This window comes from Stegostoma tigrinum, chromosome 2 (genome assembly GCF_030684315.1).
Source record: "Stegostoma tigrinum isolate sSteTig4 chromosome 2, sSteTig4.hap1, whole genome shotgun sequence".
Taxonomy (NCBI): Eukaryota; Metazoa; Chordata; class Chondrichthyes; order Orectolobiformes; family Stegostomatidae; genus Stegostoma; species Stegostoma tigrinum.
Window position 1 is genome coordinate 53,900,460 of NC_081355.1, and position 16,519 is coordinate 53,916,978.

The 16,519-nt window shown below is 41.1% G+C and overlaps 1 protein-coding gene across 3 annotated transcripts in view; it reads left to right on the forward strand.

The window, feature by feature from the left end:
* Nucleotides 1-16,519, forward strand: part of LOC125448020 (adenylate cyclase type 2-like) — a 591,455-nt gene that overhangs the window by 541,564 nt on the left and 33,372 nt on the right. The window contains exons 22-25 of one of the 3 annotated variants that reach the window (XM_059653944.1): nt 2,075-2,259; nt 4,423-4,507; nt 12,238-12,345; nt 12,481-12,579. In XM_059653944.1, coding sequence (XP_059509927.1) covers nt 2,075-2,259; nt 4,423-4,507; nt 12,238-12,345; nt 12,481-12,579 — 477 coding nt within the window. The remainder of the gene's footprint in view (nt 1-2,074; nt 2,260-4,422; nt 4,508-12,237; nt 12,346-12,480; nt 12,580-16,519) is intronic. The other 2 variants (XM_059653945.1, XM_059653950.1) reach the window with 2 other exon arrangements.

The following is a 16,519-nucleotide window of genomic DNA, read 5'->3' on the forward strand; positions in this document are numbered from 1 at the left end:
GCACATTGACCATCATATTCAGTATTTTTGGTGTACCTCAAGAAATTGTATCTGTTATTATCAGATATGGTATGTAGTTAACTATGCACCAGTGCACCCTACCAAGACATGCATATATTATTTTTGTTGTAGAATCCACGATAATTAAGTATAAAATGCCTTGAGAGATTTTCAGATAGCTACCTGCTACTAATCAAGGCGATGGTTTACCTTCACTGGCAGCTGTCATGCTTGAAGACAAACCCACACAGCACTCTGCTCGTACACTGTCAGCACTGAAATATATGTGCACAACCAAACCTAGCATTTATACAGTTACCACGACCTGGCAGTGTAGCTTCACGCTGGGAGTGCTGTCTGTTGCCACAGGTGAAATATATCCTTTGCCACAGTTGCATGATTGTTGTCTGTCATTATATCTTTAGTATGTGAATCATCATCCTATGTGATGGTGGCTAATTATTTACAGGTCAGATATGTTGGCTCTTTCATCGCAGGATTTGCAATGATTTTATAACTTATGCTAAACAATAATTGCCTGAATGCACTTGCAAACTAAGCACTTTCTTAGTTTAGTATTAGATTTTCGAAATTTCCTTGACTTACCTTTACTGATGTCACTTCAATTAAAACTCTTCACAGTACTTGAAAAGCAAACAACAGGTTAAACCAATGGTTCGTGTGTGGAATGAACTTCCAGGGAAGTGGTGAATGTGGGTACAATTACATTGTTTAAAAGACATTTGGATAAGCACATGAATAGAAAAAGTTTGGAGGCATTTGGGCCAGGAGCAGGCAGGTGGGACAGGTTTAGTTTGGGATTATGTTTGGCATGGACTGGTTGGACTGAAAGGTCTGATTTCTTACTGTATGACTCTGTGACTTTGCAAGAGGCAGCAGTTCCATAATTTGGATCACAAAAGCTTCTGAAGAAGGACCACTGGACCCAAAAGTTTGAATCTGCTTTTTCTGCACAGATACTGCTCGACCTGCTGAGTTTCTCCAGCTATTTCTGTTTTTGTTGCCAAATCAAGGGAAACGTTAATTTGTTAGTGTTTGTTGCTCCATTAGTTTATTGATGTTTTGATGCATATTTTGTTCCACTACTTAATTACCAGTGCACATGACTCCATTAAGTAATATATGATTCGACAGTATGTTTTACCTTTCTGTGAGTTCATTAGTTTCTACCCATCCATTTTCCATTAATGCATTCATGCAATGGTTTACCGTCACTTCTCTTACTCATGTTAATACTTACTTCTACATTGATATAAATCAAAACTTATCTCTATTCCATTAGTTTAATTACTTGTTGCATCATGATTCACTGCTGCCTGATGCTCTGTGATTTTTTTGATTTTTGGTGTGCTGATTCATTTGTTGGTGCATTGGCTCCTTCATCTGCCATTTGATCTGTTGATCAAAGCCAGCAGATGCTTTAATTCATCACATCATTCTTGCAGCTTTTCCATTACTTTAATGGCTTTTTGGTGTGATGGCAGCTGTATAAGTGTATTAATTCATTGGCAATCAATTCAAAATTAACTAGTTTGCTAGTGTATGTTGTTTCATTGATTTGTTAATGTTCTCACTGCTTTATGAGTATGTGTTGTTGCTAGTGTTTTATTTGACTGACTGTATCATCAAGGAACCCTGCAAAAATTAAACTCAAGGTTACGACTGATCTGTTGACTTTCCTCTGAATATTATCCTGAATCTCTATTTCACATCATGTAAGGGGATCATAATTTGAGGCTGTATGCCAAGTAATTTCTAACTAAGGTTTGGTAAAAAGAAATTATTTTTCTTCCTCTGTCAGGGTCTCCCATTTAATTGGGTTTAGCCCAATGCTGGTTGTGGAAGGATATTATGGTACTTCTTATTTTATATTGGACTGTACCCAAATAATCTTAGCTTTGCAGCACCAATCTTGATGTTTTATAGACTTCACACTTTAGGAGACTTTATTAAAGTCAAAGCCAACATTGTGAATGTCACATTTTATTGAAGAAAAGTGACTTTTAATATACTTTATTATAATAGGTTTCAATGTATTATTTTTCTATCACAGTATTTTCTATACAGCTGTATTTTGGGATTGATGTCATGCTCTGTGTTCCTGCGTGTCAACTATGAGCTGAAGATGGTCATGATGCTGATTGCTGTGGTAGTTTACAATGTAATTCTTCTGCAAACCCATTCCTCACTCTTCGATGATTATAGCAAAATGCTATATACAACTGTAAAGATAGAGAGGTAAATTCTCTTTAAGGCTATAGTAGTGTTGAAGTTGTCCTGTTTATCATATGTGTGAATCATTTAACCATGGAAGTTTACTGCAAAGAAGGAGCCATTTAGCTAGACTACACCTCCTCTCACCCAAATTCCTGCAAAAGAATGCGAGCCCCGACTCCCAATCCTCTGCCTCCACCGCATCTGCTCTCAAGATGGGGCATTCCACTCCCGAAAATCCCAGATACCCTCTTATCTCAATGACTGCAACTTCCCCGCCTCAGGGGTGGAAAATGCTCTCAACCGCATCTCTTGCATTTCCCACACCTCTGCCCTCACATCCCCTCCCCACAATAAAAACAAAGACAGAATCCCCCTTGCCCTCACTAATCTCCAAAATCAACATATCATTCTCTGCCACTTCCGCCACCTGCAATCTGACCCCACAACCAAAGATATATTTCCCTCCCCACCCCTATCTACCTTCTGTAGGGACCACTCTCTCCGGAATCCCTCGTCCGCTCCACACTCCCTACTAGCCCCAGCACCCCTGGCACCTTTCCCTGCAACCGCAAGAGGTTCTACACCTGCCCCTATGCCTCCCCCCTCACCTCCATCTAAGGAACTAAATAAACCTTTCATATCAGAGAGAGGCTCACCTGCACGTCCGCTAATGTGGTTTACTGCCTCCACTGCTCCTGATGTGACCTCCTGTACATTGGTGAGACCAAGTGGAGGCTCGGAGACCATTTTGTAGAGCAGCTGCGCTCTGTTTGCAACAAACGACAACACCTTCCGGTCGCAAACCATTTCAACACTCACTCTCACTCCCTGGATGAAATGTCCATCCTGGGCCTCCTCCAGCATCACAGTGATGCCACCTGCAAACTGGAGGAGCAGCACCTCATATTCTGCCTTGGGAGCCTACAACCCAATAGTCTCAATGTGGACTTTACCAGTTTCAAAATCTCCCCCCTCCCCTCCCTCCTCATCCCATGGCCAACCCTCCCTCTCATCCCCACCTCCTTGACCTGAAACAACCTTTCCATCTTCTCTCCCACCGATTCACCCTTCCCACCTCACCAACCAATCCCCACCACTGCCTACCTGCACTCACCTATCACCATCACACCTACTTTCCCCAGTTCCACCCCTCCTCTCTGTTTATTTCAGAACTCCCTTCCCCCTCCCCCATTTCTGAGGAGGGCCCTGATCCAAAACATCATCTTTCCTGCTCCTTTGATGCTGCCTGGCCTGCTGTCCTTCTCCAGCTCCACACTGTGTTATTACCATTTATCCATCATTTGTCTTCTTGGTCTTTGCTAGAGCAATTCAAAACTGATTCCACTGTGTTAGTCTTTCCTCACATTCCTGCGTCTTTCTCTGCCTGTAGTAGTTAGCCACCTTGCTATTAAAATTTCTGTCTTAACTCTGCCCTGTCACAAAGCTGCACATGCATTTACAATCTTACAATTCCCTCACTGACCTGCATCTTACTCTTGAAATAATTTCCAAATTTTCCTCACCTCTGAATCTCCGACCTGATTCCTTAACCCAATAAAACTTTGAAAACTACATATGAATCTATGAAAGGTCTAGGCCCGAAACGTCAGCCTTCCGGCTCCTCTGATGCTGCTTGGCCTGCTGTATTCATCCAGCTCTACACCTTGTTATCCTATATTACATCTCCCTTTAGTTTTTTCTGCTCCACCAAGTTATTAAACCTGATGTCACTATTTTATTGCATATTATATGCATCATTTAATTGATAGAAAAAGTGAACAAATTAACATTTTAAAATGTAAATGTCAAAGTCATACATATTAGAAAGTAATGATTATGATTATGTCAATTTAGGTACCTTCAAATAAATATTTTTGTGGTGTGTATGAAAAGCTTTGAAATTTTAATGAAGATTTACATCATTTTATGTTTGGTGTTATAACTAATAGAAACAGATCAAAATGTTTTCACCTCCAATTACTTTTACATTTTAAAATGGACGAAGTATAATATGACGCAAAAAGGATGATTGTACATAAAAATTGAATAAATATTGTTTAAAAATCAATAATTCAATATTGGCTACTGCTTTATTTTAATCATTATGCACTGATCTGGTGCTAGAAGTTCATTTTGATTTTTTGTTTAATGTATTAAGAATTATATTTTCTTATCTTTCATTAGACCTGGTGTGCTGAAGGATCTGAAGACAATGGGTGTAATTTCTCTTTTTATCTTCTTCATCACACTTTTGGTCCTGGCCAGACAGGTGAGGAAAACATTTTCTAAATATTAGAGATAACAAGGTGTAGAGCTGGATGAACACAGCAGGCCAAGCAGCATCAGAGGAGCAGGAAGGCTGACGTTTCAGGCCTAGACCCTTCTTCAGACCCTTTTTCTGAAGAAGGGTCTAGGCCCGAAGCGCCAGCCTTCCTGCACCGCTGATCCAGCTCTACACCTTGTTATCTCAGATTCTCCAGCATCTGCAGTTCCTACTATTTCTAAATATTAGATTTATTTTAGCAATCGAAACAAAATAGACAGGAAGGACTAACAGTATTTGTGTGAGGAAATAGGTTCAAAGACTTTTATATTGACACTGTGCTCATGAATAGAGACTCAATTATACACACCCTGCTTTGTAATCATTCAAGTGATTAGTACAGGAAGTAGTATCTTCCCAGCTCACCTACTAATTGTTGATCAATTTAAATAGTATCCAGATGGTTTCAGTTACATTTTGTATGTTATCATTTAGTTGGTTTTACTTCATTCCGAACCTATAAAACCTTTAAAAATGAATGGTTTTGAAAAGTGTTCTGGGTAGTGACACAGCACGTTATAATTCTCTTGTCTACAAGCACAGAGAGAAAGCACTATTTGTTTTAATCAACTCATGTGATTCTGTTAAAAGACATACTTCCTTGTTTAACTTTATGAATGGACTTCGCTGGACTAAAATATGGCCACAGCCTAGAGTTAGTTAACAAAAAAACCTGTCAATTAATGCCTACATCTTTGAGTTTTAAATTACTGCTAATTGTAAACACTTTAGTTTCTTATCTTTTCTCTCCATGAGCACATCATAGGTAACCACAAGTGTAAATGAGTGCCAAGGTTTAGAGGGCCTACCTCAGGCATCTCAGAATTTGTCCTTTTCTTTAAAAAAGATCTTAGATCCTGTTGCTCTTGCTTCTCATACCAACCAACCCATAATACCCCCGCATGATCGCAATAACGCATACATAGCCACTCAGCAGTTTCCCCTCTGGGCAGACCTGGGGAGTAATGTGGAAATAAAACCAACGCAAATTTCTAACAATCTAATATATTTCTTACTCATATACATTTAATAGTGGGGAAAAAACTCCCATTCATATAACTGCATGGTAAGGTGTTAATGTATTTTTCCAACCTACACCAGATGACTTTTCAATCAAAGCAGAAGGGCCTTTTGTACTGATTTTTTTTCCAATTTTTAAAAAGCAGAGCATTTTTTTAGAAATTCAGATCTTGACCATTAGTCAAACTCTATAAACCTTTCAAGTGCATTTTCATCTATTCCGTTGCTTCATGACTATCACACTGCATTTTAAGACCCTTGCATCAGCCAAAATAAAGTTTGTTTAACTCAGTGCTAAATTCAAATTATCCTGATGGATTTCCCTTCTCGTGTGAAACATATCCTATCCCCTTTCTCCCCCTGACAAAAATCAGACATATTAGAAATGGGAACAAAAACAAAGTTGCTGGAAAAGCTCAGCAGGTCTGGCAGCATCTGTGTAGGAAAAAACAGAGTTAACATTTCAGGTCCAGTGACCCTTCCTTAGAAGGAACTGGATCCAAAATGTTAACTCTGATTTTTTTTTTCACAGATGCTGCCAGACCTGCTGAGCTTTTCCAGCAAATTTGTTTTTTTTTCCTGATTTACAGCATCAGCAGTTCTTTTGGTTTTTATATTGGAAATGGGGGTGGAACTTCCCCATCTCAATACAGCAACATTCCCAACATTTTAAGATCCACAGAGTCTTCCTGACTCTGTGAAAATCTAGCCCAGCCTGTGACTTCATTATCTAGTAATGAAGACTGTGTGGAATCAAGATGAGCTCATCCCACCTCCAATCTAGTTAGATCTACGTTGCCAAAAATGAGATCTTCCAACAAATATTAAGTAACGTATAAGGCTTGTTTGTTAAAAAGATCTTTCTACTTCCTCACCTTTTCCTACACCTTGTCAGTTCAGAATGGTCTGAGTTGCAGACTGAGCTAATTTATCATTGCTTCATAGTAACTGACATAAGGTGATCAAAAGGACAGTCAACTTTGAGATACCAAATAATTTTGATGGACTTACTAAATAATTATTTAATTTGAAGTCCTTTTTTGTAATATTGTGTTAAACAACAATCCTTTCCAATACTTTAGTGGTCTTTTAGCTAAAAAAAAAAGTGGCTAGAAATTAACTGTTTGCATGATTCCATCCTTAGGATTTGGGAATGGTTAGGGCAGCGTAGAATGTATGCTTGACCCCTGCAGTTGCTGAAATAAGGAAGTGTTGGATCCCAATAATTAGGGTTCCTGTGTTCCAGGTCTACTTAGCAATGCAGTGCTCGTCATAATTTGAAATGGAAGCCCCATCTTTTTAGTCAGAAGCTGACTACAGGAAGGGAATTTAACCACAACTTGCCCTGGTTACAGATAATTTCTGGTGCATTCATTGGGTGTGTTGAGGGCCTAGGAAACACCTTGGATACATTGTGAGCCCACTATCATAACTAAACTTGTGCCATTGATACCTGCATGTTAACAAGTAATCAAAGCCAGTTAATTTTGATCTGAGCTTTTGTGCCCAGCACCCCTCACTGTAAGTGCACTACCGTACATCTCCCTTGATTGAAGTGCAGGTATTTTCCTTTGTTGCTGCAAATTCCTTATTTGCTGAGTGAACATTGTGTCAGTCATCTTCAGATGGTTGTCAGTGTAATATCATCTTTCTTCTCAACTGTTAACATAGTTAGCATGACATGAAGATAGAAGACCCTATCTTCTCCTTTATCCATCTTCTATCCACCTCCCCTGTCTCCCTATTTATTTCAGAATCCCGTTCCCCTCCCCCATTTCCGAAGATGGATCCCGACCTGAAATGTCAAACTTTCCTGCTCCTCTGATGCTGCTTGGCCTGCTGTGTTCATCCAGCTTCACACCGTGTTAATTACCAATTAACTTTCTCTTGGATTAATGTCTCTTACAGCTGTCCCACCACCAAGTTTAACTGATTAGATCTATAATTGCCAGACTTATCCCTTCTCATTAATTTACACAAGGGTTTAATATTTGCAATAAAAACCAAAAGAATTGTGGATGCTGTAAATTAGGAACAAAAACAGTTGCTGGAAAAGCTCAGCAGGTCTGACAGCATCTGTGGAGGAGAAAACAAGAGTTAACGTTTCAGGTCCGGTGACCCTTCCTCAGAACATTTGTTTAATATTTACAGTCTTGTTATCCTCTGAGACCATGCATTCTTGTGGCACAGTGATATATCCCTACCTCTGAACCAGGACACCTAGGTTCAAGTCCTACCTGCTGCAGAGGCACATAACAACATTTCTGAATATGTTACTTAGAAAATACATACTCTGGGACCATCCCCCTATCCAAGTAGAGTTAGAAGATTGTGACCAGAACCTCAGCAGTTTTCATCCTTACCACCAATTTAGTAGATCTAATACACGAGTGGTGGGGAAATTAATCCCTGAGAGCCCCAAAACACCCAGAAACATTCAATCACAACAACCAGTAATTGGAGAAAAGTTGTCCCCATACATGGAGCAGTCAGAATGTTGGAGGTGATAGCTCTCCAATCACAGTCCGTTCCTTGCCTGTGCTTTTGAGTGAGTGATGCTATGGATCTATGGCATGTTGCATTATGTTTCATGATTAGTACATCAGAATACCTTTAAGAGATGAGCGCATGGTATTATCATTGTATCATAGCATGTGATCTGAGGGTTTCTCCATCTTGTTCCAAAATCACTTGATGTATGACATGCTAATGGCAGTATTCACCTTTCTTATAACCTATTAGAATATTAGCCTAGCCACTTAGCTGTCTGAAAAACTTGATATTTATGTATCTGTAGTCAGCTGCGTCTATTGGAGTCATGAACAACATGGTACTCACACCCAGTTACTTATATTACAAGGGATAACATAAGCATTGCAGTATAAAGTGAAAGACCCTGATGGAGGCAAACTCTGAGGTAGTGAATCCCTTACAAATGTACCTGATGTCTCTAGCTTAAGGCTGCACATGTTCAGGAGACATTATATCAGGTAGAATTCAATGGATGTTATTGTGATGAACGTGGACAATTTGATAATGTAATAATGAAGTTTTATTTCATAAGGATTTATATTTGTCTGCATCAGACTTTAATCTTCTCACATACTATGAATTGCTTGAGATGCAATGACTGTTAGAGACATAAATGCAACTATTTACCTGGACCTCAATAGTCAATGGGAAGCATAGATATAATGATTACTTTTTGTGTAGAGAAGTGTGCATAGTTTTACAGAAAAGCTTTTGGCTACTAACTTATGTCTGCTGTCTTGTGGTATCAAGGAAATTAATGCTTTCCTTGGAGTTGTCGAGTCACAATGGACTGGTGATATTTACTGGGGATATTGATTAACTCTTCAAATTCTGTTTCTGTGTGAGTATTTATTTCAAGATGGCCGTGGCAGAATAGGCAGCATCTGGGATCTTGAGCCCAGGTCTTGTCCATTGGTCCACTTCCTTTTTTTTGCCTTTCTTTTCTCATTTCTTTCCATTTCAAGAGGGGAAATGGGGATAATACAGGAAACCAAAGACCAGGGAGAGTCTCAATGGTATTTAGCCTAATTAGGGATAGTCAGCATGGCTTTGTGTGGCAGGTCATGCCTTATTAACTTGATTGAATTTTTTGAGGTGACCAAGGTGATCGATGAGGGCAGAGTAGTGGAACTTGTCTACGTAGATATTGGTAAGGCTTTCGACACGGTTCGTCACTGTTTAAGATGCATGGGATTCAGGGTGATTTGTCTGCCTGGATTCAGATTTGGCTTGCCATTAGAAGACAGAGGATAGTGGTAGAAGGATGTTTTTCTGACTGAAGATCCATGACTAGTGATGTTCTGAGACCTCTGCTGTTTGTGATATATATAAATAACTTGGATGATAATGTAGATGGGTGGGTTAGTAAGTTTGCAGATGATTAAAAGATCAGTGGAGTTGTGGCTGGTTAACATGGTTGTCAAAGGATACAGCGGGATACAGATCAGATGCAGATATGGGCAGAGAAATGACAGATGGAGCTTAATTCGGGCAAGTGTGAGGTACTGCACTTTGTGAGATCAAATGTTAAGAAAAGGTATACAGTTAATGGCAGGATTCTGTACAGCATTGATTTACAGAGGGATCTTGGGGTTCAAGTCCATAGCTTGCTAAAAGTAGCCACACAAGTAGACAGAGTGATAAAGAAGGTGTATGGCGTGTTTGCCTTTATTGATCAGGGAACTGAGTACAAGAGTCAGGATGTCATGTTGCAGCTTTATAAGACTTTGTTTAGGCCACAGTTAGAGATTTACCAGGATGCTGCCTAGATTAGAAAGTATGGGCTATAAGAAGCAGCTGGAAAAACTTAGGTTATCTCTGGAGCGACGGAGGCTGTGAGAAGACTTGATTAAACGTCTATAAAATTATGAGATGCATAGATAGGGTTGATGGTCAGAATATTTTCTCAGGGCTAAAATGCCTATTACTAGGGGGCATGCATTTAAGATGAGGGGGAAAGTTAAAAGGAGATGTGAGGGGTAAGGTTTTTTCACACAGAGAGCGGTAGGAGTCTGGAACGCGCTGCCAGGAGTGATGGTGGAAGGAGATACCTCAGGGGTATTTAAAGGATTTTCACATAATACATGAATATGCAAGGAATGGAGGGATATAGACCAACGGCAGGAAGAAGGAATTAGTTAAATTTGGCATCAATTTGGGCACAACATCGTGGACCAAAGAGCCTGTTGCTGTGCTGTACATTTCTATGTTCTGTGTTTAGTTTTTCAGTGTTTTGTTTTCACTTACCTCCTGGGGAGAGCTCAGTCATGGAGATAGCAGCAGCAACAAAACGTGGCCATGGCTGGGACTCAGCGCGAGCCTGGATGGCAGTTATTGACGAAGCGGCACTTGGTAGTGAAGCCTGGCAAAACCAGATGGTAGTCAGCAGTGGTTGACAGCAAAGTTTGGCAAGTGGCAAAGCAGCTGTCGGTGGCACAGTGGCTGGCGAGCCTGGGTGGGACTTAGCCCAGTGCTGGGTAAAGCAAGCCCTCATGGGGAAAGCCCAGCATGGAGCATCTGCAGGCCCATGGCTTAAGAAAGGACTGTGATATTTAACTTTTAACTTTATTTCTTTATTTGTTATACTTTATACTAAGAAGAATTGTAGCGTTCGACTTTTTAACTTATTTTTTTTTCTGTTTTTGTACCTAAGAGATTATACCTCACGTACCCTTGTACCTAAGATGGCGCCAGGAATGGCGACTTTATGTCGTTTCACTGAATGGCATTTCACTGTACTCCTGTACCCCTGAGTACACCTGACAATAAAATCTAAATCTAAATTCCCCATACTTCAACAAAAATACAGAAGATAATGTTACTATGTGATTTCATCACTTGTTAAATGAGTTGGTGAGAATGAAAACCAAGCCACTGAAAACCAAAAGTAGTCCATGAAAAGGAGACAGGAGCTCTCAAAAAAATCCCAAGCAGAGCCCTCAATAAAAGGTATTTTGGCCTTTGGCTCCAAGGGGTGAACGGGCTAAGATACATTGGAATGTTACGAAAATTGGTAATAAATTGTGAACATTTAAAGAAATGTTGCATAATTATCAATTAATGTAAATTATACTGCGAAATAAAGCTCCATAACACAAAAATAGTTCTTAGATTAAAAGATAGGATATTATAATATTGCAATATGAAAAGCATGTGTGAAGATTGAAAGAAACCAGAAGGAAACCAGAAAATAATGACTAAAACATAAAGACAGAAAATAAAGTACACAAGACTAAAACTAGCAAGCCACATAAGAACTTTTGCAATTTTGCGAAAAAGGGTAAGAGTCATGAAAATAAATGTGGGTCCCTCAGAGACTCAGAAAACGTTGTAATGGTGATTAAGGAAATTGCAGAGACCTTCAGCAAATATTTTGGCCATGACTTTATACTTCTGGCCTAGCTACAGTTGGATGTGCTTGTCATGCATCAGAAACCTGGAAATTTGAGCAGGGATTTAACATTAGGTTCTTAAGCAAGACATGTCATGAGCATCTTACTTAAGGGTTTCCTAACTAATTGAGTACACAGATGGGATGGCAACCCAGAACTGACTGCTGAAGCTTCACTTTTTATAGGGCCTGTACAGGAGTCAGAATGGAAATGTCAAGACAGAAAGGACTATTTGACAGGTGGAGCAACAGTGTGGGAATACTGCACTCGTGTTCTCAGATCGATTCCCAGACATTATGCTGCAGGTTGTAAGGGTCCACAAGGATATTCCATTCACACCGGACAAGCAGAAGAGGACTGCCTTGAAGACCAAAGACTCGTGGCTGAGAGTGACAGAGACGATGAGCAGCAAGAGTAAGGCACTTGACTGCTGAATGCAGAACTGCAATTACCTCATCAGGTCAGGAAAGGAGAGTGGCAAGGAATATGCACACACCTCCCTCCTCCTTCAGACTTTCCTAATCTTTTCGTGCACATCATACTTCAGACCAGCAGACCCTTGGTTCACTCATTCTTCCGTGTCAAAACAGCTCCTCATATTATCATGTGATGAGCCATCATTAACAGTCAACCTTATGGCACTCTGACATTCATTTTATCTGTCATAGCGACTAATACTTCTAGTACATTCATTTCTTCAAGCACATAGCTGTCTTCGTTCTGGCCTTGCAGGAGAAGCGATCACACAATATCAGAGAGAACCAGATAGCCCACCAGTTATGCTGCAGAAGAAGGTGCACAGGAGATAGAAAGACTCTCAGATTGCTTGGCCATAAACAAGTAAGAGATTTCACTCAGCCCCATGACATATAACATTCGCTTGCATTAACCTGATATCGGTAGGCAATTGAAATGATGACCTACGCAATTCCTCTGAACTTGTCAGTTCTAACTCATGTATTTCATCTACTGCAGGCGCTGCAAGTAGCCCTCGGGAACTGGTGCTGGAGAAGGATAAAGATTTCTCAGAGAAGATTCGGCACCAGTAGTCACATGGTGATGCACATATCACAAGTGAGCATGAGGAGGTGGTGTTGGAAACAGGGACAGTTGTGAAGAGATATCATTGGACTGCATGGGAGCTTCCAAGCATTGCTTAACTGTGTACAAAGCTTTAAGTGTCATTGAAGAAGAAGACACTCAAGAGCAGCAGCAAAATATGTTAAGGTTATATCAGCCTTTTTAAGAGCACTATCCACAATTGAAGAGGGATAGCATGAGTCTGCCTTAGACATATGTAGTGTTCTCCACACACATGGAAAAATAAACCACCTGCATAGAACATTAGGTTTTCAAATGCATACTTGTCCTGATCAATGGTCTGCATACTTGATCTGACAGTTTAAGTACAATTGCTGAATGCCTCAATCTGACCTGTTTTGTGCCTTGCTACGCAAAGTATTCTCCTGTTCTTGGCTAGCAGCAATGTTTAAGCAAGACATATAGGTACAGATGGAGAAGGGATGTGGATGTGCTCTTCCACTTCTAACACCAGTCTCTTCTGCCCAGCAGCAGGTGTGGTCGTCTTTGAAAAGGTCTTCATAAGTTCCAAAGGCCCAAGAACTCCAGCAACAGCATCTGAGCAGTCAGAACAGTTCTACTGTAATCAGACAGGCACAACCATTTAAGAATAATAAGAAAAGAGAAACAAGAAAAAAAATCATAATTATTTAGTGGTGCACAGTCAAATCTTTAACACTTAATTTTGTATTTTTCTGTTTAATGATGGAGAATTATGAATGTTTTTCAAGGTTCGATTGCCTTATTCTCCCCAATGTTGCCAAATCCTGTCAAGTGCCTTCAGCCATCAGGAAATTCATATGTCAATAGGTCTCAGTAATAGGATTGGATTGTTGCTGTGGCCTATGTTGTGCTGGGTAAAAACTGAAAGAACTGCAGATGCTGTAAATCAGAAACAAAAACAGAAATTGCTGGAAAAACCCAGCAGGTCTGGCAGCATCTGTGAAGAGAAATCATTTGACATTGCGGGTCTGATTCTGAGGAAGGGTCACACTTGCAAGTGCATAGTTGGGAGAGCCCCATATCACTGCGGGGATCTGGATTGTATCTCCGGCCTCCAAATGCACTGTTCAATCACCACTTCTGCTCATGTGGCTTCAGTGTTACCTTCCTGGATACCCATAAGAGGGCTCCTCAGAGCTAATATCAACCATGTTCTTAGAGAATAGCCCTTTATCCAAGGAGCTACCACTTGTTCTGTTTGAAGTGCAAACAGTATTTACCATTTAAAACACTATTGTTTTTCTCTCCTTCCTGCAAAGTGCATCATGTCACTAATTTTCTCCCCACATCTAACTCCTACCTTACCCCCTTGATTGTTTAGTATTTAGTATTAGCATCCTCTAGCATGAAAACTGGTGAAAATTATTTGTTCAACCCCTCTGCCATCCTCTCTCTTCCTATATATATATATATATTTAAAGAAACTTTTACTGTTGTTTATAAGTTCCATTCTATTTTGCCCTTTTATGTTATTTTCTCCCTTTTTATATAATCTTTTGTTGTCTTTTAAAACTTTCTCAATTCTCTGACTTCCCATTAATCTTGGCCACATTGTACATTTTCTCTATCAATTTAATACTGTGCTTGCCTTCCCTGGTGAACCATGATTGATTTATCCACTTCCTAGAATCCTCTTCCTCAAATGGAAGAGTCATGAATGATTAGAAGGATTCTTGAAAATCAAGGGATGAGGAGGGGGTAGAAACTTAAAACAATTGCCATAATTAAGGACACTAATAAGCCCAAAAGGCTAACAAGTCCCTAGGACCTGATGGCATGCACCTTAGCGTTCTAAAAGTAATGGTGACAATGATTGCAGAGTCATTGGTTACAAAATATCCAGAATTTCTTAGATTCTGGACAGGTCCCAGTGGATTGGAAATGAACAAATATAATTCTTTTATTTGAAAAGGTTGGGAGCCAAAAGTAGGAAACAGTGAGCCAGTTAGCCTAGACAATAAACTGTGAGGCTGGATGAACACAGCAGGCCCAGCAGCATCTCAGGAGCACAAAAGCTGACGTTTCGGGCCTAGACCCTTCATCAGAGAGGGGGATGGGGTGAGGGTTCTGGAATAAATAGGGAGAGAAGGGGAGGCGGACCGAAGATGGAGAGAAAAGAAGATAGGTGGAGAGGAGAGTATAGGTGGGGAGGTAGGGAGGGGATAGGTCAGTCCAGGGAAGACGGACAGGTCAAGGAGGTGGGATGAGGTTAGTAGGTAGGAGATGGAGGTGCGGCTTGGGGTGGGAGGAAGGGATGGGTGAGAGGAAGAACAGGCTAGGGAAGCAGAGACAGGTTGGACTGGTTTTGGGATGCAGTGGGTGGAGAGGAAGAGCTGGGCTGGTTGTGTGGTGCAGTGGGGGGAGGGGACGAACTGGGCTGGTTTTGGGATGCGGTGGGGGAAGGGGAGGTTGTGAAGCTGGTGAAGTCCATATTGATCCCATTGGGCTGCAGGGTTCCCAAGCGGAATATGAGTTGCTGTTCCTGCAACCTTCGGCTGGCATCATTGTGGCACTGCAGGAGGCCCATGATGGACATGTCATCTAAAGAATGGGAGGGGGAGTGGAAATGGTTTGCGACTGGGAGGGGCAGTTGTTTATTGCGAACCGAGCGGAGGTGTTCTGCAAAGCGGTCCCCAAGCCTCCGCTTGGTTTCCCCAATGTAGAGGAAGCCACACCGGGTACAATGGATGCAGTATACCACATTGGCAGATGTGCAGGTGAACCTCTGCTTAATATGGAAAGTCATCTTGGGGCCTAGGATAGGGGTGAGGGAGGTGGTGTGGGGGCAGGTGTAGCATTTCCTGCGGTTGCAGGGGAAGGTGCCGGGTGTGGAGGGCAGTGTGGAGCAAACAAGGGAGTCACGGAGAGAGTGGTCTCTCCGGAAAGCAGACAAGGGTGGGGATGGAAAAATATCTTGGGTGGTGGGGTCGGATTGTAGATGGCGGAAGTGTCGGAGGATGATGCGTTGTATCCAGAGGTTGGTGGGGTGGTGTGTGAGAATGAGAGGGATCCTCTTTGGGCGGTTGAGGCGGGGGCAGGGTGTGAGGGTTGTGTTGCGGGAAATGCGGGAGACGCGGTCAAGGGCATTCTCGACTGCTGTCGGGGGAAAGTTGCGGTCCTTGAAGAACTTGGACATCTGGGATGTGCGGGAGTGGAATGCCTCATCGTGGGAGTAGATGTGGCGGAGGCGGAGGAATTGGGAATAGGGGATGGAATTTTTGCAGGAGTGTGGGTGGGAGGAGGCGTATTCTAGGATCCCTGGCTTAGGGAAAGTGTTATAATCATTTACGAAGGAGAATGGACCGAGATACTTAGAAAATCACAGTATGGAAATAGTCTAGTAATTTACTGTTACATGTATTTATGAAAATACAGTAAAATATATATGTCGCCATTATTAATATGGTGCTATTTTAATTACATAAATTATAAAAGTGTAATAATGCATACAAAGTGAAGATAAATGTCATTTTTTGTTTCAGCCTCTGGAATCTTTGTTATTTGTATTTGACATAAATCATTTGGAAGTGGATGTACAAGGCATGATTGGTAAATTTACGGATGATGCAAAATTAGGAGGTATTGTTGATAACAAGGAAGATTATCAAAAATTACAGAGGGATCTTGATTAGATGGGGAAGTGGGTTGAGGATTGACAAATGCAATTCAATACAGATAAGTGTGAGGTGTTGCACTTGGGAAAGTCAAACCAAAGTAGGACTTGTACAGTAAATGGTAGGGTCCTGAGGAGTGTTGTGGAGCGGAGGCACCTAGGAGTGTAAGTACGTAGTTCGTTGAAAGCAGCTTCAAAGGTAGACAGGGTAGTGTAGAAGGCATTTAGCGTGCTGGCCTTCATCGGTCGAGACACTGAGTATAGGAGTTGGAACGTTATGTTACAGTTGTATATGTTGTTGGTGAGGCTGCTCTTGTA